A 22,000-nucleotide genomic window follows, 5' to 3' on the forward strand; every position below is an offset into this window, starting at 1 on the left:
TCCCAAGCATCTGCTGAAGGTTGTCTGGGCAACGGCCCCACCTCACTCAGGGCGCAGGCCCCTCACCCTGCCTCTGGTTCAGCACCAGCTGCAGCGGCTGAGGGGGTCTGCAGCTGTGCTCATCCTCAGAGGCACGCGGGGGCTTGGGCAACAGAGGGCGCTCAGGTGGTCTCCTGTTTGCAGTGGGGCAGTGGCCCTGCATCTGATGGTGTCACCCAAGAGCCTGCCTGGTGGTCTCTGCGCCTGTGAAGGAGATGCCACGTGAGAACAGGCCTGTGCGGGCTGCACCCCCTTCCTTGTCATGGCAGAAATGTCTGCCGTTGAGGCTGGTGGTGGGGAAAGCAGCGGATCGTCTGCGCCAGTGGCGGATGTTTAACTCTTTCTTTCCTCTCAGTGACTGGAGCCGGGGGGAGGATCCCGTCTTATTGATGAGAAAAGGGAGGCACTCCAGGGCGAAGAGCTGCGTCCGCTTCGGTGGGCTGCTCACCTGTTCCTTCTGCTGCACCATTTTGCTTCGGGAGCCCAGTAGGGGATAATGGTGGTTATGGGTTGAATTGTAACTCTACCCCATCCAAAATTCATACGTGGAAGTCCTGACCCCAGTACCTCAGAATGTGACCTTATTCGGAGATAGGGTTATTGCAGATGTAATTAGTTAAGATGAGGTCAATGGGGTTGGGCGCTAATCCAAATGACTGGTGTCCTTAAGTGTCTCAGTATCACTTAGCTGCTGAGAGAGACGCCGAGGGACGACCATGTGAGGAGACACAGGAGAAGATGGCATCTGCAAGCCACGGAGAGAGGCCTGGGGCAGGCCCTTCCCCACGACCCTCCTGCTGGCGTCTGGAGCTCGGACTTGCCGCCTCCAGAACTGTGAACTGTGAGACAACACATTTCCGTTAAGTCAACCCAGCTTGTGGTGCTTGTTACAGCAGCCCTGGGGAACTCACACCGTGGCTCAAAGTATGTTTTGAGTTAAAAACAGCTGGGTTTGAAGTCCGTTTTTCACTATGCCTTGCTGGCCTTGGGCCTGTTAACTCAGGCTCTTTAAGCTTCAGTTCCCGCTGTGAAATGGAGAGAGTAGCACCCGCCTCATTGAGATGCTGTGACAAATGGTGACGCGTGCAAGTGCCTGACGGGTGCATGGCAGGAAGCACGGTTAGTAAATGGAGAAGATGGGAGGAGGCGGGGTACAGGGCTGGTGCGGGGTAGTCTGTCCTCTTCCTTCTCCCCTCCCCGCCTCTCTCCAGTGTCCCTTCCCCAAAGGCCATTCCCTGCTCTTTCCCTCTGCCCAGCACAGTTTGGCCTTTCCTGGGCCTTGTCTTCGCTCCCCATTCACCTCAGTGCTGGGCCCCTTCTCATCTTCCCGGTTCTCCGCTCAAGTCCAAAGGCAACCATGGTCACCCCTTCCTCAGCCAGATGTTTCCCATGACTTTCAGAACCTTCCTGAGCCACGTGACTTTCTCTCCCTCACACCCCTGCCCCCGTAGGAGGATGCTATTCCAGGAGAGCACCTCAAGCGGCTGTCCTGTTCCTACGTCTGCATATGTCTTCCCAGAGGCTTGTCACTCTTTTCCCCTTTACCGGCCTGGGCAGTCATTTGTTGCTACCCCATGAGGGTAAGCTGGCCCATTGTCCCAGTGCTTTCGTGCCTGGCTGAAAATATCTGTCTCCTGGTTGGAAAATTACCTTGGACATTCTTTTCTATCAGAAGATCAACTCGATTGGAGGGCAGATTTCTGCTTTTGCCCCAAACAGGACACCTGTCCTTTGGACTCGGGCAGTAGAGGCATGGGGGCAGCTCAGTGCCATGAGTCAGTGTCTGGATTTCTCATTCCTCAGAGGGTTTAGCCTCGGAGGAAACGCTGTAGGCGAAGCAAGCAGAGTGGGAGGAACGTGGCCTGATCCATTCACGAGTTTTCACAGTCATGAGGATGCCATGATCTCTCTGGACAGGCGGGCCCAGGGTATAGAGATCCAAAGAAATGGGTTTATTAGACCATGAAAACTTGGAAACCATTGTCTTGGCAACATAAATTCTATGAAGAAGATATATGAGTAATTGCTAGTGGTAGATGGATTTAATGACCCCCAATTTCACGCCTCCCTTCCCCATGGCCTTTTTGTGGGGCCCTCCCATGCAGACTATAAGCTTGGCCTTGTCACTTGTTTTGGCCAGTGAAACAGGAGCAAACTTGATGCAATCCAAGGCTTGAAAATTGTTAGACCTTCCCACTGCCTTTCTTAGAGCCCTTCTTCCACCATGAAAATACGCACAGGCTAGCGCACTGGAAGATGAGGCCCGCACATGGAGCAAAACCGTCCTAGAGCCACAGGAGAGGCTGGCTGCCCATGGTCCATGAACAAGCCTGACTCAGCCCCGCCTGGCCCACATCAGCAGAACCCTCCTGGCTGACTCAAAGTCATGAGAAATCATACATGGTGATTGATGTAAACCACTAATTATATTTGTGTGTGTGTTGGGGCGGGGGGAGGAGCTGCAGCTAACTACCAGCTACTCTGCCCCATGGGTCACTTTGCTTCCAGTACAGTCTTGGTCCATGCTGATCATTCAGATCATATCTTAATCTCCTCTTATCCAGTTTGGGAAGCCACTGTTTTATTTCCAAGAAAAATGCAGCATTGGCACTTGGATGACTTGAAATTAAAGTGTCAGAGATACTTATAATGAAGTCATTTTGGTCTGTGTACACTTGTGGTTTATCAAGAAGTATGTTAGAGCTGACTTTAACATAAAAGGACACTGTTGTCTACTTGTATTTGATGTAGGAGAGCAAACCAGCCCCTAACTACATATGATCATGATGCAGACTCCCACTGCTCTGGCCCACAGTGGTGGCTATCGCAGGGGCGGTCTTAGTTCTTAGCTGATTCCTAGATGTGCAGATGGATTCTTTGGGCCTGAAAGCGCTCTTAGAAATTCTTAGAAATATGGTCATACTTGACCTAAGACTGAGCCTGCTTTATTCAGAAAAGGCACCCACTTGAATCAAGGGTGCCAACTGGGTGGCCTCTTGCTAACCTTGGTGGGCTCGAGGCCTAAGATGGCTTTTGTTTAAAGTTATGGGTTATATGTGAAAAGCCCTGCTCCTTAATATGTCAAGTTCCATAAATTTTAAGATATAAAATTACCTTCAATTATAGATGTTTTACAAGTTTGTACATACTTTAGTCTTTTTTTAAATTTCTTAATTGATTACAGTGTTACATATGTGTCCTTATTCCCATACTTTAGTCTTTTAAATGAATTTTTTCCAGTGTTGTGTTTAATGACTATGAGGTGTTCCAGAAAAATATCTACTGTGTTTAAGTGAAGCTGAATTTGTTTAACTCTCAAATAGTCTCATCTTTCTCAAAGCAAATGGTTTGAATGATGACCAGTTAAATGACCTCTCGGTCAATGGCAGACCGCATAAATGACCGTGGTCTCTACAATTATAATGGAGCTGAAAAATTCCTACCACCAGCGACATCGTAGCCATGGTAACATTATTGTGTGATGCATTATTCACTTGTTTGTGGTGATGCTGGTGTACACAAACCTATCAGTAGTGTAAGAGCAGCACTGACAGTTATGTACAGTACATAACACTTGACAATAAATGTCTTTCTTACCGGTTGATGTATTTTCTATAGTTTAATTTTTATCATTATTGTAGAGTGTATTTTTTCTACTTATAAAATTGTTTGCTGTGAAACAGCATGGTTACATATCTCCTGTTTACTGTTCTCTCTTGATTGCACCATTTTCTCTTATGCTTGATTTAACTTCATGTTGTTTTATAAAGTTCGTGTAACTTCAGTGTACAGTGTTTATACAGTCTACAGCATATACAGTAATGTCATAGACCTTCCCATTCTCTCACCACCCACTCACTGACTCACGCAGAGCAACATCCAGTCCTGCAAGCTCCATTCATGGTAAGTGGCCCGTATGAATGTAATATTTTCTTCAACTTTTCGACAGTATTTTTACTGCACCTTGTCTATGTTTAGATACACAAATACTTAACATTGTGTTGCAGTTACCTGTAGTATTCAGTACAGCAACACGCTGCGCAGGTTTGTAGCCCAGGAGCGACAGGTTTGGGTGTGTAGCAGGCTACCGTGTCTAGGTCTGTGAGTGCTGTTATGTCCCCACAGTAACGACATTGCACGACGATGTAGTTCTCAGACGTATCCCCATCTTTAAGCTGTGCATGGCTATGCTGGAATTTACCTTGTGGGGAAAAACGTTTTCTAGTTTTAAAAGGAGCTGGCAATTGCTTACTGCTCTCTTGTGTTTCATATTAATGAGCAGAATTGAGGGAAGCCTGTAAGGAGTGTGAGAAACATCATGGCTGGTGGGGACCTGAGTCTCCTGACAGCTCAGGACGACTGGAGGAAGACATGTGAAGTCTCCTGACAGCTCAGGACGACTGGAGTCAGACTGGGCATCTGGTCTACTCACATGAGTTTCTAGAATGAACAGGCTTTCATGTAGTTGTCAAGATAAACGAGGCAATGTGTAGATACAGTGGTTAGCAGTAGTCATACTTTTATAGGGCATTTTAGTGGGCCAAATATTAATAGTAAGAAACAAGGCATCTAATCAGTCCCCAAAGAGTATAATTAACACGTGGCTAATGCAGGTCTCTAACATGGTGGGGAAAAACCAAAAACCTGATACTCCATCTTGGATGTAGGCAGAAGCACATGTAATCAAAGTTTAGGAGGACACAAAATCCAGGTGTTCCTATAGACATTCAAATGAACTGTTTCCCAAACAACAGGTGATTAAGTAAAGGATTTATTGTAATCTGCTTACAGTCCTTTGCAAAGACAGACATATGTATTTGCATAAAGATATAAATTGCTTCATTTTAAACTAATTTAGTGTGTTTTCTTTTTAATTATATGAAGAAGTTCTGGTGAATTATGAATTGTACCAAACCGAGATTCATAAGAGCAGACAGACAATTTGGATTGGGACAGGCATTCAGCAGTGAATTTAGAATATGGCTTTGCTGTTGAACCAAGCAAAGTTACCCGGAGACACACAAACAGCCAGGACCATCATTAATATGAGAAGCCAATGCAGACCATCTCCATCCCAAACCTGGTTACGTCGAAATTCTGACTGCGTAAAAAGTAAGTCTGAGCTAAAAGCTGCTCTTGTAAGCAGTTTCTTTTCTAGAAACTCCCAGTCTGCATGTTGTGCATCTATCCTCTTCCAAGTGTGGCCTTCATATTGCTATGCATGTAAGTTGGCTGTATTTAAAGATCTGCCTATAAATTAAATTCCCGAAATTGCAAATTATGTAAGAAAAACTCCCTCCGAGTGCAACTTTCACAGGCTTCCCCTTGCATAAGGCAGGTGTCTTTGGAAAGACAAGGTAATGTTGCCTGCACAGTGAACCCTGGAGAAAAGTGTGGATCCGACGCTGCCTTCTCCTGGCCGTGGGCTTCTCCAGCTACCGCTTGTAGGTTTTGGAAAATAATGTGATTTCACTGAGTACCTGATGATTATCATCACTTTTAAAGATTGATTTGGCCTCTATTCAAAGTAGTTTATTTAGTGCAATCATATTGCTAAGTGTCCCCAAAGAGACATGTTTGTGATTTGGGGCAAGAGAAAAGCCGTAAACTGCATCAGTGCCAAACAGATTAATGAATTACAAATTTTAGTGCCACTGTCTTGCTTATATGATCTGTAGTTTTCCCCCCAAAACTGTTTATGTATAAAATTGTTAAAACCTTTTAAAAATCTAAAAACCCTCTAATGATGATGCGGTCTCCACGCTGCTCTGACCGTGCCAGCGTGCATCTTCTCAGTGTATCCTGCAAACCTGCGTGTTCCCATGACCGGTGCCAGGAGTGCGAACCCCCTTCCCAAGACCAGACGTGAACATGTCACCTTTCACAGGTGTAGCGAGAGCATGGAATTTTTATCCCCACGGGAGAAGACGCGTTTCTCTAAAATGGGATGAGACTATGCTCGCTGAGCCCTTGCGTTTCACGGGCTCTCCTCACGGGCCTGCGGCTGGTTCTGCTTCTTGAGGACCAAGGAACAGGTGCGGCGGTGCTAAAGCCGCGCTCCCGGCCCGGCTCCCACGTGCGTCCTCAGGTGACGCCTTCAAGGCCCTCCGGACACCACGGCCCGTTGCCGGAAAACATGCTCACGTTCCACGAGCACCCCCGCGGGAGACCAAAGACAAAACGAAGTACAGACAAAGTAGAAAGGCTTAAAGACAACCGAAGAGGTTTCAGTGTGGTTATTTACAACAGAGACTGGAAAAGGGTAAATCAGATGTGAAGCTAAAAAAGGCACAGCTCTCCCTTTCTTAAATACACTGTAAACGGTTCATTAGGCATGCAGAGCATCTCACTTTACAAAAAGAAATTTTTACCTTGTTTAGACAAAGATAGTACTTAAATAGTCTCCAGCAAAATAGAATTCTTTCAAAAATACTTTCCCATTCTTCCTATTAACCATTGAAGTTTTTTTGTGTGTCTTTTTTTTCTCATTTACAAAAGTTCCTTATACCATATATAACTCAGGTCCTTCACAATTTATACATACAGTAATGTACAGCACAGCAAAAGACTGCAAAAAATTATCTGTAAAGCCAACACAATAGATACTAGAAATTGAAACCGAGGCATTTGTTTTAACATCTTATCCATTCTAATCAACCAATGGACGCTGAAGGGGGAGGGACGCCAGTGATGCGGAGGAACGCGGGCGAGTGCGAGCCAGAGGGGGGCGCTCTCCCACGCGCGTGCGCTGTTATTACACAACGGGAATCTGTATAGGTTTTTTCTTTTTTTGTTTGTTTTTTAAATAACAAAAGAATATTAATGCCCCATATAGCCTATACGTTGTATGTGCAAACCAAGGGTAAGCTTTAAAAAGTTCATTAGTCCTTGAACCCTTTTAAAACAAGCGGCTGAGACCAGAAACTACATGGCAAAGTTAAAACCTCCGTCTGTTAAAGTATCAAAATCAGAGAGTTATTGACTAGATATGGCTTTTCATCCAGAGGAACATGTTTCTAAGCACTGGGGACTGGAGAGGGGAGAGTCCTTTAGAGTTTAGACTGTTCGGGTCTTGCCAAATCCATGTCTAACTTCTAACCTGGCCCCAAACCCTTAACATGACCTTAAACTCCAGAGACTGCTGAACGAGTGTGACTCAACCATCACCTGTTAAAAATATGATTTCTCGGGTCCTTCGTGGGTGTGGAACAACACAGGGGAACTTAAGGCAAAGTTCTTCTGCTACGACGCGTCCGTCACTTCCTGTGAAAGTAAAGCGGCTTGGCGTTCCCGGATTCCACCTTCGGCAACTGGTCGCTGATGATCTCCACCAGCATCGCGGGGAACTCCACCTTCAGGGCCTGGGACTCTCGGAAGGTATAGAAGCAAAATTCCAACAAGTCACTCACCAGCTGCAACACAGAGAGGGGACGTGACACAGGTCAGATTTCCATCCCTGTCCCTGCAGCGTTCGGCATTATAACTTGTGTAAATTCTCAGAGCAACGTTCAGAAATCCAGCCAGGAAATCTTAGTAAGTCCCCTGTCCTGGGGGAGGAAGGAGGGTGCTCATGTCACCGGGCACGTTGTATGCCTTCATGCAAAAACAAATGCAGCCAAGAGCCGTGTAACTGCTCAGGATTACATGTATCGGTGGCTACAGGGACAGTAACCAAGTGCAGAGTGGCTGGATCACTGAATTGCTGTCCTCACATTCTTTTTTTTTTTTTTTTTTTTTTTTTTTTTTTAAATATATTTTATTGATTTGTTTTTACAGAGAGGAAAGGAGAGGGATAGAGAGTTAGAAACATCGATGAGGGAGAAACATCGATCAGCTGCCTCTTGCCACTCCCTACTGGGGATGTGCCCGCAACCAAGGTACATGCCCTTGACCGGAATCGAACCTGGGACCCTTGAGTTCACAGGCCAACGCTCTATCCACTGAGCCAAACCGGTTAGGGCTGTCCTCACATTCTTATGTGTGATTGGGTGGGGCGAGCATGTGTCTTTGGGTGATGGGCCTCCCCAAGACGGTAAGGTGGGCTGGGGCTGGAGGGGCAGGTGCCCAGGACAGTGAGGGACAAGGCAGAGCTCCTTAGCTGGCAGGGGCCATGCCCCCCTTAGGCCTGGCTTAGCCCCTCATCCTTTCTCTACTCTCCCCACCCCCCCTCGCCCCAGTCCTCCCTCCTTCAGGCTTCCTGCCCTTAGCTGATGGCAGACTTAAGACTTCTCAGTTACTTTTTTCATTTTCCCCCAGCTTTTGAGCTGTGCAATGTTATACTTGGCATAGAACATTATATAAGTTTAAGCTGTACCATAGGTTGATGTGATACACTTATATATTGCAAAATGATTAGCCAAAACCTGCATCATGTCACATAATTACCATTTTTTTTTGTGGTGTAAGTACTTAAGATACACTGTGATTAGCTATAATCACCATGCTGTACATTAGATCCCCAGAACGTACTCCTCTGATAACTAGAAATTTGTCCGCTTTGACCAACATTTCCCCCAGCCCCTGGTAACCACTGTCCTACTCTGTTTCTATGAGTTTGGCTCTTTTAGATTCTGCAGGAAAGTGAGATTATACAGTATTTGTCTTTCTCCTTCTGGATTATCTCACTTAGTATAATGCCTGCCTTTAAGATCCATCCATATTGTCACAAATGGCAGGATTTCTCTTTCTCACAGCTGTGCAGTATTCAATGTGAGGGCATCTACTGCATCTCCATGCATCTGTCCACTGTCATCCATGCTCCACTGCAGGCGGATTTTAAGTAAAAGCATCAAGGACAACTTTGACGTCCCCTCGCCCATCCAGCCATTTTCCCTCCTCTGTCACCCAAGGACCTTCTCAGCCTCCTGGATCTGAACCACTTTTGTGAGGTAAAGAAACAGTAACCACAAATGCATTCTTGGTTGCTCTTCTGTTTACTAGGAATATCATTTCACATCACAATGCACACATTCTGATTTTTTTTAGTTAACTAGACTTTTCGTCATTTCCCTCTGTGGTAAAGCAGGCAATACTAATCCATGTCAGAAAAGCGATTCTTGTGAAAAACACATATGTCATTTTCCCTCAGGTTTTTTTAAAACTCGAATAGCGAGCTTTAATTGCATGGGGTAGTAAATGACTGTGTGGTAGAGGCCTTCACTGCAAACCAGAAGTCAAGAAAATGTCATTGGGAAAGATACCGGCTCTGTTTGTGGCTGCAGAGTGCTGTTCCCTAGGCAGGTTCCAAAGACGGTGACATGCAGTAAGTGTTCTGTAGCCACTGGGCATGGGGGCCAGAGAAGCTAGGAAATAGCACAAGTCTCCATCCCCATCTGCTCTGGGCAAGTTCACTCACATGCTTGCTTTGTGAATGTGGTACCTCTGTTTCCAGGTCTGTAAAATGAGGGTGAGGAGAGCTCCTGCTTTTTAGGGTGCCTACTCTTTAATCAGGAGGCCAAGATGCTCTGCTAGGGTGGAGCCTCCTACTGGTCCCAAACTCCTTCCATCATTTATCTCTATGGACAGTTTACCAAACCTGCTCAGTCATCTTATTGGAACTTGGTCCCCCTTCTATAAGTGAAGGGCAGGAGGACTCTGTTTTCTGCTTTTCCAGAAAAAAAGATTCTTAGAATCGGGATGGCAAGATTCTTAATTTAGGTGGCGGGCCAGTGGTTGTGAAAGCTAAAGCCACCCATGCCTCCCTCTCCCCACACGGTGCCACACCTTTCAGTGGGGGAGAGCAGAGAGCTCTGCGCAGACCTACTGACATCTGAAACAGGCGAGAGCAGTGCTGATTCACATACACTCAGATGCAGGCAGAATAAATCAGTTCTCACCACGAGGCAGTGTGCACGGAGCACCTCTGTGACTGCTAATGGGGACAGGGCCCGGCCTTCTCAGCGCCTCTGTCCCTGACTGTGACACCTGCATTCCCAGCACCGAGCATCACCTAGGAGGTGCTGAGAAACCCAGAAGGGACAGGCCTGGAGCTCGGCTCTTTTCCTCGCAGGTTGGCTGGGAACAAGGGTCCTGGTCACTACTTTCTCACCATGCATCTGACCGGGGGCTGCCATTTCTACCCACCTCTGTTCCTTGTTTCCAGTGAATGCAGAGGGAGGGGTGGCCTGGGCAGCGCCAGGCGAGGCATTAGACCCTGTGCACACCCGGGGGGGAGGGCCCTGTCACCACCACACACTCTCAGGAAAGAGCTCACCCTCAGGGTGGCTGCTTTGGACGACCACCGGGCCCTGGGACAAGGCTGAAGACCTTTGCAGGTCAGGAATCACCTGTGAAAATCAAAGGCATGCGCTCCCAGTCACTGGGTGAGAACATTCCTGACCCGCTGCACATGCTGGGGGTGGCGGGACCAGGTTTCCAGCCCTCCTGGAAGGTGTGGCTGCAGGTGGTCAGAGCGTGAGGTGGGGGACTAGGCCCTGAGAACTGGGTGGCAGGGACACTGACCAGCCAGAATGGACGCTGTTTGTGCACCAAACTGCTGTGTCACGGCGGGAACAGTGTCTAACCTTCATGCTGTCTCCTAGGTGTCACCCTGGAGCAATGAGCAGCGCGTGCAGAGGAACACAGCAGATGGGCCCCTGCCCGGAGGAGCCAGAAAACCATGGCACAAACAGGTACAATGCACACGTCGTCACTGGACACTCTCCCAAGATCAGAGTTAGCAGAGTGAGGCCAGGCTGTAGTCAGACCCTGCAAGGTGGCTGTGCATCACTAAACCACCACAGATAGTTTCTACTTACACCACAAACCACGATTTCCCTTGCAATGTCAGAAATCACCAGGGCAGGGCAGGGAGCCTCAGCTCCCCACCCCCCCAGTCCTGGTGTGTGTTGTGCGGGGAAAGCCAGACTTCTCACAGGCCACCTTTAAAATTGAATCACTCCAGGTCCACAGCATGCACAGCCCTGCAGGGGTAGTCCAGAAGTTTTCTTGGACACTCAATTAGCATGGAATGATTTTTCCAAAATGTCTCTTCAAATGATAGGAGTTTTGGCTTTTTCTGCAGGTTTCCCAGGCTCTTCCTTTAACAGAACCCCACTCCCTGCAGTCACCCCCGCCCCTAGGAGACCTGGAACCTTGTCCTGAGGACCCTTGCTCTCCTCTGAACCCACAGATGCCATTTTTTGTCTTTCTGATTTACTTGACAGTTTAGAGCCAGGTGACACCCCTCCTCTTCTATCCTGTGGCTTCCACCTCCTTCTGGTGTCACTTTGCATATTTGCAGCTCCTCAAGTGGCCTGCAAGCTCCTTGAAGACAGGAAGTACCGATGCAGCCGCACAGCCCCTGGGAGAGGCCCTCCTGCTAGCTCTGGGCAGCCCTGGCTCCTGCCTTTCTCTGACTGTAAGTGCCCAGTATTTTTTTTTTCAGAGCAGCCTGTTGCCGGTATTAATCAATGAACAAAAACAAAACCTGGCTAATGTAGGTGGGCATCTGCATTTCAGCGGCCTGAGTAAATAACACAGACCTCAATCTGTGAAGCTACCCGCTTCCATCTTTTCCCGTCAGTCCGATGCCCTTCGACTTGTTTACGTTGGGTTTTAATGTGAGGTCGTATGCACCCCACCCCTGCAGTCAGAGGGACTGGGGTCCAAGGGACGTCACGGCTACAAGGACAAATCTCTGCCCTGCGGCCTGTCAGCACAAATGCCTTAATTGCAGTGAGACAAACAGCCAGGCCAGCCGTCTCGTCATTGATTCCCACTGGCCTTTCCTGGTGACACCAGCCTAGATGGACAGGCAAGAATCCGACATTATGAGGAATAAGAGACAGTCTTGTGCAGTGACTTTTCATTCTGTACAAAATGCATCTGCTGGGATCACAGAAGTTTAGCTCGATGCTCAGCATTTCTCTGTCCGCTGGGCAACAGCTGCCAGAGGCAGATGAGCCGGCAAGGTCAGAGCGAGACCGAGGGCCCTTGGCGGCCTCTATCAGTGCCTTTCTCCCAGGCTCTCCCCTGAGCAGTCGCCCACGCACGGCCTCTTGGTGCCCTGCAGGTGGGCCTGGCGCTGCGGCTCGAAGGTTACAGAACCACTCGGTGGGGACGAGCACCTGGCGGATAACTGCCTCCGTGAAGCAGGTCCCACCTGTTTTCAATAGTGTGCTCCCTTCTCCCAAGTTACTGCTGACTCCAGAGCTTTCACCTGAGTAGGATCAAGCTTTATTTGCTTGAAATAAGCCTTGCGGGGAGGATTGAAGCTTTGTTTTCAAAGATTAGAATTCTAGGCAGCTATAAGATGGGGTTAGGGGCAGATACAGAACTTGGACTCCATACTGTCACAGGAAGAGAAGTGGTCGGTAGTTATATATCCCAGGTGTTCCCATGATAGGTATGAACACTGGAAAGTGTCCTGCAGTGATTATAAAGGAGCCAGGGCTTCATTCAAAACCCCCGACCTCCACGCAGCACAGGCCAGTGAGGAAGGTGCACACTCTGGTGGGATAACCTGCTTCAGTCTGGCTGGTGCTCTCAATGAGACACGATAGTTACATGGAGATGCCACCCTTCACTTGTGGGTCCCTTTGCAAACCCCGCTCACCCTGCTCTGTGCTCCTGGAGGCTGTGCTTAGGAGCTGAAGGCCTTCTAGATGTGACCAAGTAAAGAAGGATCAAAAGATCAGGAGTGACAGTGGCATAAGATGGTTCACCCTGTTTGTCCCCCACAATTCAACAAACAGCTGTGGGATCCAGCACTGTGCCCAGGACAGGGAAGCGTCCTGCCACCCGTGTACCCAGCAGAGCAGTGAACCTGGAGAGTGCTGGCTTGGGCAGATACTCAAGAGAGAAACTGCAGAGGTCTGTCTAGCCTTCCCAAGGGGAAATTCCAGCATGCCATCGGAGCAAAAGTCAAATGAATTTAAATGCAGCAGAGACAGCAAGAACTTTACTAGCAAACCCGCAGCCACAATGCACTGGATGGACTACCGGTGGTGGTGGCACCTCCCACAGCTGCCCAGTGAAGCGCTGGAGAAGCCCCTTTCTCTGCAGTGGCACCCAGAGTACTGAGGCGGGAACTCCATGACCAGGAGGGGGAAGGAGACTGGGAAAGAAGCATCCAAAGGCATTACAGGGATGAGGCTGCTGCTGACTGCTCAGCAGGAAGTCTACCGAGGAACCTCTGGGAGCACCACACCTGGGGGTCCCTTTATGTTTCTGCAGGCACACCTGATGCTCCAAGTCTGCACTTCCCCCCACTCTGTGTCCACTTCCAAGTGTGGAGGCAAGAACAAGATCCAGTAGGGAGGGCCCTCAGAAAACTGGCCAGGGTCTATGGACAAGAGAGAAAGCACAAACTTGAGCTATAGCACCACCTATAGAAACAAAGGGGTTTCTTGCCAGCAGTCTGGTGAGTGGTAAGAACCAGAGGCATAAAAGCTTAAGAATTATACCACAAGAGGGAGTAAGACCAGAGTAGCATACAAAGGCAGAACCCCCTCCACCCCCAAACCAGCATCAATGAACAGAGTATTCAAGGAGGTGTCTGCTACTTCAAATGAGAAAGCAGCAATGCAAAACTACAAACATCATTCGAAATTAAGGAAATCTCTCCACTGAAAGATAATCCTCTACCATCTGAGTTCAAAGGCACAGCATTTTGTGATCTTGCTGATAAAGAATTCAAAATCCCTGTTTTGAAGAAACTCAAGGAACTGCAAGAAAGCTCAAAGACAGTTCAATGAAAAAGAACCAAGTAGAAGTTATGTAGCCGAGGAACTCAGTGAATGAAATGAAAAAATGCAATAGCATATATAGAAGAGTAGAGCACAGAATAAGTGAGTTAGAAGACAGGAATTGTGAAATAACCTAGTTAGAGGAGAACAAAGAGAAGATAATAAAGAGAGTGAAGAAAGCCTATATGGCCTGTGGGATTTCATCAAAACAACAAGGAATACAATATATCCCCTTGTCTTCTTCTGGAAAGAACTAACCCAACTCGGGAAATGAATTGAGCACCCTATTATATCAATGCACAGAGAGCTTGTCCAAAACGTATTGTAATGAAACTGCCAAAATTTAAGATGAAAGAATCCTAAAAGGAACCTGGGGAAAAAATATTATAACCTACAAAGGAATCCCAGTTGAGCTATCATTGGAACTCGGCAGAAACCCTGCAGGCCAGGAGAGAGTGGAGTTAGATATTCCAATGTTGAAAGAAAAAATGCCAGCAAGTATACTGTATCTGGCAAAATTATCCTTCAGCTACCAAAGAGAAATAACTTCCCTAGAAAAAACAAAGGCTGAGACAATTCATCACCACTAGACCTGCCTTTCAAGAAATTCAAGCTGAAATGCACAGATGCTAATCTATGACATGGAAACATATTAAAGTATGCAACTGGTAAAGGTAAATAAACAGATTTAGAAACCCCAAATTCTGTAATAGGATGTGTGTTACCCACTTAACTACAATACAAATTTCAAAGGAAAAGAGTATTAAAAATAGTCACAGCTACTATAATTTGCTAAGCACATAATACAAAGAGGTAAATAATGACATCAAAGATATAAAAGGGTGAAGCTTTTATAGATGATTGAACTTAAATTGCTGTCAGCTTAAGTTTAATCCATGGGATGTCTCATGTAACCACAAAGCCAAACCTAGAGTAGGTGCACAAAAGATAAAGAAAACGGAAACAGCATACCACCACGGAGAGACGACACTTATGAAGACAGGCTTACGTGGAGGGAAAAGAAATAGTGCAAATGCAAAACAACCAGAGCACAGTAAGATGGCATTTGTACATCCTCACATATCACTAACAACTCTAAATCTAAATGGATTGAATGAAAAAAAAAAAAAAAAAAGCAAGAACCAACATTATAGGTGTATATTGCCTACAAGAGACTCACTTCGGCTTTAAGGACATCCATAGGCTCCAAGTGAAGGAATGGAACAAGACATTCCATGGAAGGTGAGGTAAATATACTTAGACAAACTTTAACCCAAAACTGGTAATAAGAGACAAAGAAGGCAAATATGTAAAGGTGACAATTCATCAAGAAAATGAATTCAAAGCAATCATATGAAACAGATCTGGGAGAAATAGACGATACTGTAATAGTTGGGGACTTTAATACCTCACTTTCATCCAGAGAGCACATCAACAAGGAGACATTGGACTTGAACCATACATTAGTCCAAATGGACCTAACAGATATGTATAGAATATTCCAATCCAAAAGGAGAATACACTTCCTTTTCAGGTACATCAGAACATTCTCCATGACAGAACATATAATAGGAACTAAAACAAGTCTTAGTAAAAATTTAAAAAGATGTAAACTACAGAAAACATCTTTTCTGGCCACAATGGTATGAAACTAGAAACCAACAAGAGGAAAGCTGGAAAATCTACATGCATGTGGAAATTAAACATACTTCTGAACAATCAGCTGGTCAAAGAAGACATCTAAAGGAAAATAAACCATCTCAAAACAAATGAAAGCTCAACATACCAAAAGCTATGCGATGCTGCAAAAGCAGTGCTGAGAGGGAATTTTATAGTGATAAGTGCATATATTAAGAAATAGAAAGGTCTCAAATAAACAACCTAACTTTATACCTTCAGAACTAGGAAACAACAAATTAAGCCTAAAGTTAGTAGAAGGAAGGAAATAACAGAGATCAGAGTGGGAACAAAATAGATACCAGAAAGAAACAAATCTTTGGCTAGACCATGGGGAAAAAAAAGACATAAATAAAATCAGAAATGAAAGAGGAGACATTACAACTGATACTATAGAAATGCAAAGGATCGTAAGAGACTAGTATGAATAGTGAGAAGCTAACAAATTGGATAACTTCTAAGAAATGGATACATTCTTAATGAACAACATAAATGGATGAGCAAAAATAGAACCAGAGTCATTGAAGCTTGGAACAGACTGTCCAACCTACGAAGGAAGGCGGGGGCTGAGGGGGTAAGAGATCAACCAAAGGACTTGTATGCATGCATATGAGCAAAACCAATGGACATAGGCAGCTGGGAGAGGTCAATGGGGGAAAAAGGAGACTTATGTAATACTTTAAAAAATAAAGAATTAAATAAATAAAGAAATGGATAAATTTCTAAAAATATGCCAACATTCCAAGACCTAATTAGGAAAAAATAGAAAATCTGAACAGACCAATAATGAGTAAGAAGATTCAATCAATATTCACAACCCTAGGACCAGGTGGCTCCACTGGTGAATTCTTCTAAACATTTAAAGATTAATTAACATCAATACTTTTCAAACTCTTCCAAAACCCGAAGAAAAGGGAACACGTCAAAACTCATTATATGAGGCCAGCATTACCCTGATACCAAAGCCAAGTAAGGCACAAAAGCAAATTCAACTAGTAGGACTACATTAAAATGAAAGCTTCTATGCAGCAAAAGAAACAATAAAATAATGAAAAGACAATGTACAGAATGGGAGAAGATATTTGCAAACTATATATTAGTGAAGGGGTTAATATTCAAAATGTATAATGAACTCATATATCTCACTAACAAATAATCCAATTAAAAAATAGAGGACTTGAATATTTTCCCAAAGAAGATATACAGATGGCCAACAGGTACATGAACAGATGCTTAACATTTCTAATTATCTGGGAAATGCAAGTCAGAACCACAATGTGGTATCACCTCATACCTGTTAGAATGGCTGCCATCAAGATAAGAAATAAGTGTTGGTAAAGGATGTGGAGAAATAGAATCCTTGTGCACTGTTGGTGGGAATGTAAATTGGTTCAGCCATTATGAAAAGTAGAGATTCCTAACAATATTAAAAATTGACTGAAGCACTATATGATCCAGCAACTCCACTCTTGGGTCTGTATCCAAAGGAAATGAACACAGGATATTGAAGAGATATCTGCACTACCATGTTCATTACATTATTCACAGTAGCCAAGGCATAAAAACAACCCAAGTATCCATCAGTAGAATACTGTTCAACCAAGAGAAAGAACATTTGCGACAACATGGATGGACTGGAAAGCTATTATGGTGAGAGAAGTCAGACAGAAAAAGACAAATATATATCACTTATATGTGGAACTGAAAAAGCCAAACTCATAAAAAGAGCAGAATGGTAGTTACCAGGGGCTAGGGGGGTGGGGAGATGTTGAAGGTATAACCTTGCAAACAAGTTCTAGTACTGTATTATCATCTTTAGAAATGCTAAGAGACTAGATCTTACTTGTTCCACCACCAAAAAGAAAAGATAATTATGTGATGTGATAGAGATGCTACAGTGGTAATCATATTGCAATATATAATTGTATCAAAGCAAGACATTGTACACCTTGGATATACATGCTTTATATGTCTATTATATCTCAGTAAAGGAAGTTACCACCAGAAAAATATCTAAGAAGACTAGTTTTCAAACATTCACCAAAAGACATTTCATAGCCCAAAGCTTAACAGGTGAGCTATGCTAGTGTGTCAGCGAAATTCGAGGCCTTTACAAGCCTGGGAAGCTTAGCAGGATGCTTGGGAGCTCTGGGATAGCACAGTCACCATCGAGAAGGGGGCATCTTTTGTTGATTCCCCATTTTAAAAAGGCCTCCCTCCTCTGCCAAGGACCAGTCTGAATGGGCAGGGGCCATCTGGACTCAACAGGGCAGGGCTGTGAGCTCTGCCTGCAAATTCTAGGTAAGGGGAACCTCAGTGAGTGTGGCCAAAGCCAGGGCTCCAGGCCAGAGCGTACCTCCGTTTCACAGAGAGACTGCCTGAGGGAGTGGTTCTGGGTTGAGAGGAGGGCGCTACTCAACATCTCATGAAAAACCAAGGGCATTTCCACCCATTAGCATCTAATTATCTGAGATGTCACATTTTAATTTCTTCACCATTTTTATAATACATTCGAAAAACTGGTATCTGGTCAGTGATGAATATTTAATCTTCAAAGTATGTTGTTTGGATGCTGTGCTAAGCAAGATGGGTTCATTTCCCTTCTGATTTTTTTTTTTTGTACTCAAATTTATTTAATTCCTACTCTGTGTAAGTTTCCTTGTATTACAAGCCTCGTTCTAGATTGCAGCTCCGCCTTCTTGTGAATAAGGTCTATTGTATGTGTGAAAACACAAAGAAAAATGACACAATGGAGAAGAAGAAAGTAGAGCTTCAAGATAAAGGGATAATTAGAACATGGCTGCACAAAGGAATTCTAATGAAAGGGTTGTGTTTGAAATGCATTGGCACGTTACTGTATATAGAAGTATGAACTTTTCCCAATTTTGTTTTCAATATTTCCTAGATCCTTCTTGCAAATGCACACAACACCAAGCAACGTAAAAATCTAAACCAATTCATGTTCCTAAGTTACCAACTTTAATATCAGGTTTAATCAAGATTGAGCAGTTAAATCCTTATTTCAGTCGCAAACAGAAGAGGGACACGCAGCAACCAGGGGCAGCCACACTGGCCAAGGGCAGCCTCTGCTGATCCAAGGCCCTGACACCAAGGTGATCTAGTTTCCTCCCGTGATTCGATGATGCCATTGAATGAATCGGTTGGCAGTCTATGGCCTGCAGGCCAAATCTGGCCCAAGAATTGTTTTTGTACACTTTTAAATGGTTGGGGGGAAAAATCAAAAGAATATTTTGTGATGTGGAAGTTGTATGAAATAGTTTTACTGGGACGCAGCCATGCTCACTCATTTAGATGTTATCAGTGGTTGCGTTCAGACTATAAGGTCAGAGCCACATTGTTGTGACAAGGATCACAGGACCCACAGAACCTACAGTGCTTACGACGTGGCCTTTTAGGGAAAAACATCTGCTGGCTCCTGGATTGGAAGGCATGCCATGGATTTAGTGACAATTTAAGGGAGAATAGGTTTTGGTTGTTTATTAAAATATATAAATCAAGTATAAGATGTCCCCTGATTTCAGAAATATTAAATGTGAAAAGTAAGTCTGTGAGTCAGGAGATACGGCACCAGCTAGATCTGGCTTTCCAAATATTCTACAGATTCTCTGAGCCTTTAGGAAATGCTTTCGGGAGAACCCTTGTACAGGGGCTGAGCTAGATAAGGGGGTTGTCTAGCTTACAGGCTCTAGAATCTGTCATTCAAAGGGACAGTTGCCATCACTTGCACCTTCCATTTCTGACTGTGCCCTCAGGAGCCATTTGCCTTTGTCCTATAGCCTCTGCAGATCATACACATTTACAGCTGACTCTCATTGTCCACAAAGTCATTGGGAACAGTGAATTCCAAACACTGAACCTACACTCCTAGGGAAAATATGGAGTTAGGTTCCCATGACATTTTCGATCTCTACTTAACCTTATTTTATGTGTGTTTCTCTTTAAAGACTCCTTATTTAATGTACATTGCTGATTCCTTAACATTGAACTCACATTCTACAGCACTATACCTCATGCCTGAACAAAGCTTACTGAACACTTATTTTCTCCATGAAGCACATCACAGCCTCCTGCCCTGAAGAACACAAGACAGCGTATGAGCACTACATTTGGGGACAATTTTAAACAGCAAAATCACTAACAAAAATGCAAGAAATGGCCTAACCAGTTTGGCTCAGTGGATAGAGCATCGGCCTGCAGACTGAAAGGTCCCAGGTTCGATTCCGGTCAGGAGCATGTACCTTGGCGTGCAGGAGGCAGCTGATCGATGTTTCTCTCTCATTGATGTTTCTAACTCTCTATCCCTTTCCCTTCCTCTCTGTAAAAAATCAATATATTAAAAAAAAAATGCAAGAAATGTGTTACCAAGTGGATCATGAAAAGCACACTTATTTACTGTATGAGCTGAAACAAGAAGGGAGAATGTCACCTTGTTTGACCTTCATTGGGAACATGCACTTTGGGTGACTCAATTCATTACTCTGCTCACGCCTGTGAAAGTGCTGAGAGTATTGATTTGGGGGGTGGGGGTTACAAGTATTTTAAATGTTTTTGTTAATCCTCACCTGAAGATATTTTTCCATTGTTTTTTGAGAGAGAGTGGGAGGGAGAGAGACACATCAATTGGATTGGTTGCCTCCTGCATGTACAGGTGCCTGGGATTGAGCCTGCAACCCAAGTACATACCCTTGACTGGGAATTGAACCTGTGACCCCCGTGTATGTGTTGGCTCATTCTCTAACTCTTGAGCAACACCGGCCAGGCCTGGAGGCTACAATTTTAACTAGTAGGCAAACTCAAAAATACAGAATCTGCAAATAATGATCGACTGTATGAAGCTATATACACTTTCTAGTCCCTTTAATTATGACCTTGATCAACTGGCATCCTCAATGTCAGTCATTTCATATGATCTGCCCTAGTCCACCCTTAAGAAATTTTTTTACTATTTCTTTTTGTATTAAATTAGACCTGAGGTTTAAGGCTCCTTTCGAGTGTGTGGACAAGTCTCCGGTTTCCTTCAATTGGACACCCTGCTCCACTGAGGCTTCTGCCTTCCATCCCTGCAACTTCCATGGGCACAGCTGCACGGGCCGCCACAGGGGCTGCTCTCCCACTCGTCATCCCCTCTGAGCGAGACGGCTTTACTTAGGGGAACCCCTTGTTCAAAGTTTGTGAAGGACCTCAAGATGGAGACAGCGGGACAGGAAGCTAAGAGTGAGACCCTTCTATGTGTGGGACGCCAAAGTGACACCTCACCTACCAGCAGCCCAGGAGCTAACCAGGTGCAGGGCTGGCTGTGCACAGATGCCTCTCACAGGTGCTGCGTCCTCTCCATTCCTGCCTTCTCTCCCGCCTCCCTTAGGAACCAGGGAAAATGCACTTAATCACTCCCTGCCTTAATTCTTTTCTCCATGAAAGGGTAAAAAAAAGGAGTAAACATTATTATTCCTCTTTTATAGAGAAAGGAATTAAGATGAGGTGATGAAGTGTAAATAGTAATATTTACTCATCCTTACCACATGGAGATATTAGAAGGATTTAATGATGGGACTTAGGAAGAAAGGCACTAGGTAAACCCAAGGCATTATATGGTTAGTTTATATTGTAAGAAGAGGGATTTAGGCAGCATAAGAGGGAGGGATTTATTGACACAGGTGTTAGACAATGAGATAGTTTTCCAAAATCTTCCCTAGATATATTTCAGATTAGAGAGAGATTCCTGTGTGTCAGGTTAGGTTTAGACATCATTTTCTATGAGCGAGCTTCCAGGACCCTCAGTGCTGCTTTCTACGGGATAGTTATTTTTCCCCCCACAAAGCTCACCCTGTGGCATCATAAATCCCAGAGATTCAGGTGGGAATGGAATGCACAATTCGTTTATACCTCCCCAGACAAGGCCAGGCCCTAGTTTCCCCCCAACATTCTCATAGAAAGTTATTCTCTGACAGATTTGAAAAACTGGCTATGAACAATGAATGGCACATGTTCTGTAGATGTGCAGCGTACGGAACATTCGCTAATAATGAAGTCAAAGGAGTTATAAGAAAAATGCTTTTTTACACTCTAAATAAATTGGAATCAGATACAACTGTAATCCATAACTGGCAAAATTAAAAGAAATAAACTACTGATTTATAAGTTCAGAAGAGAAGACTTTGACACCAAAACAAATGAAAGTCATGAAATGGGAGAAAATGTTTGAAATCATATATTAGATAAGGAGTTAATATCCAGAACATATATAAAAACAAAAAATATGGGCCAAGAACTTGAGTAGACAATTCTCCAAAGATGATATAACTCATGTGTTCAATAAACACATGAAAAGATATTGAACACCACAAATCATTAGGGAAATGCAAACCAAACCACAGTGCCATCTTACTACACATGAGGAGGGCCACTATCAAACAGCAGTGAACACTTGCAATGCAGAAATACATCCACCCTTAGAAGCCTGACAACAGCTGCTTTCTTTGAAACTTTTTTTTTTTGGGGGGTGGGGGGGAATAGATGCTCAGAGGGCTTATGATTCATTAAAGTTGCTGACCAATTCAAATACTCAACTGCCAGCC

At 44.7% G+C, this 22,000-nt stretch overlaps 1 protein-coding gene across 5 annotated transcripts in view; it reads right to left on the reverse strand.

Moving 5' to 3' along the window:
• Window positions 1-6,260: 6,260 nt before the first annotated feature.
• Window positions 6,261-22,000, reverse strand: part of NR3C2 (nuclear receptor subfamily 3 group C member 2) — a 304,628-nt gene continuing 288,888 nt past the window's right edge. For all 5 annotated transcript variants that reach the window (XM_080671882.1, XM_080671883.1, XM_080671881.1 and 2 more), the window contains one exon: window positions 6,261-7,451. In XM_080671882.1, coding sequence (XP_080528008.1) covers window positions 7,296-7,451 — 156 coding nt within the window. In that variant the 3' untranslated portion in view covers window positions 6,261-7,295. The remainder of the gene's footprint in view (window positions 7,452-22,000) is intronic.

This window comes from Plecotus auritus (genome assembly GCF_963455305.1).
Source record: "Plecotus auritus genome assembly, chromosome: 6".
Lineage (NCBI taxonomy): Eukaryota > Metazoa > Chordata > Mammalia > Chiroptera > Vespertilionidae > Plecotus > Plecotus auritus.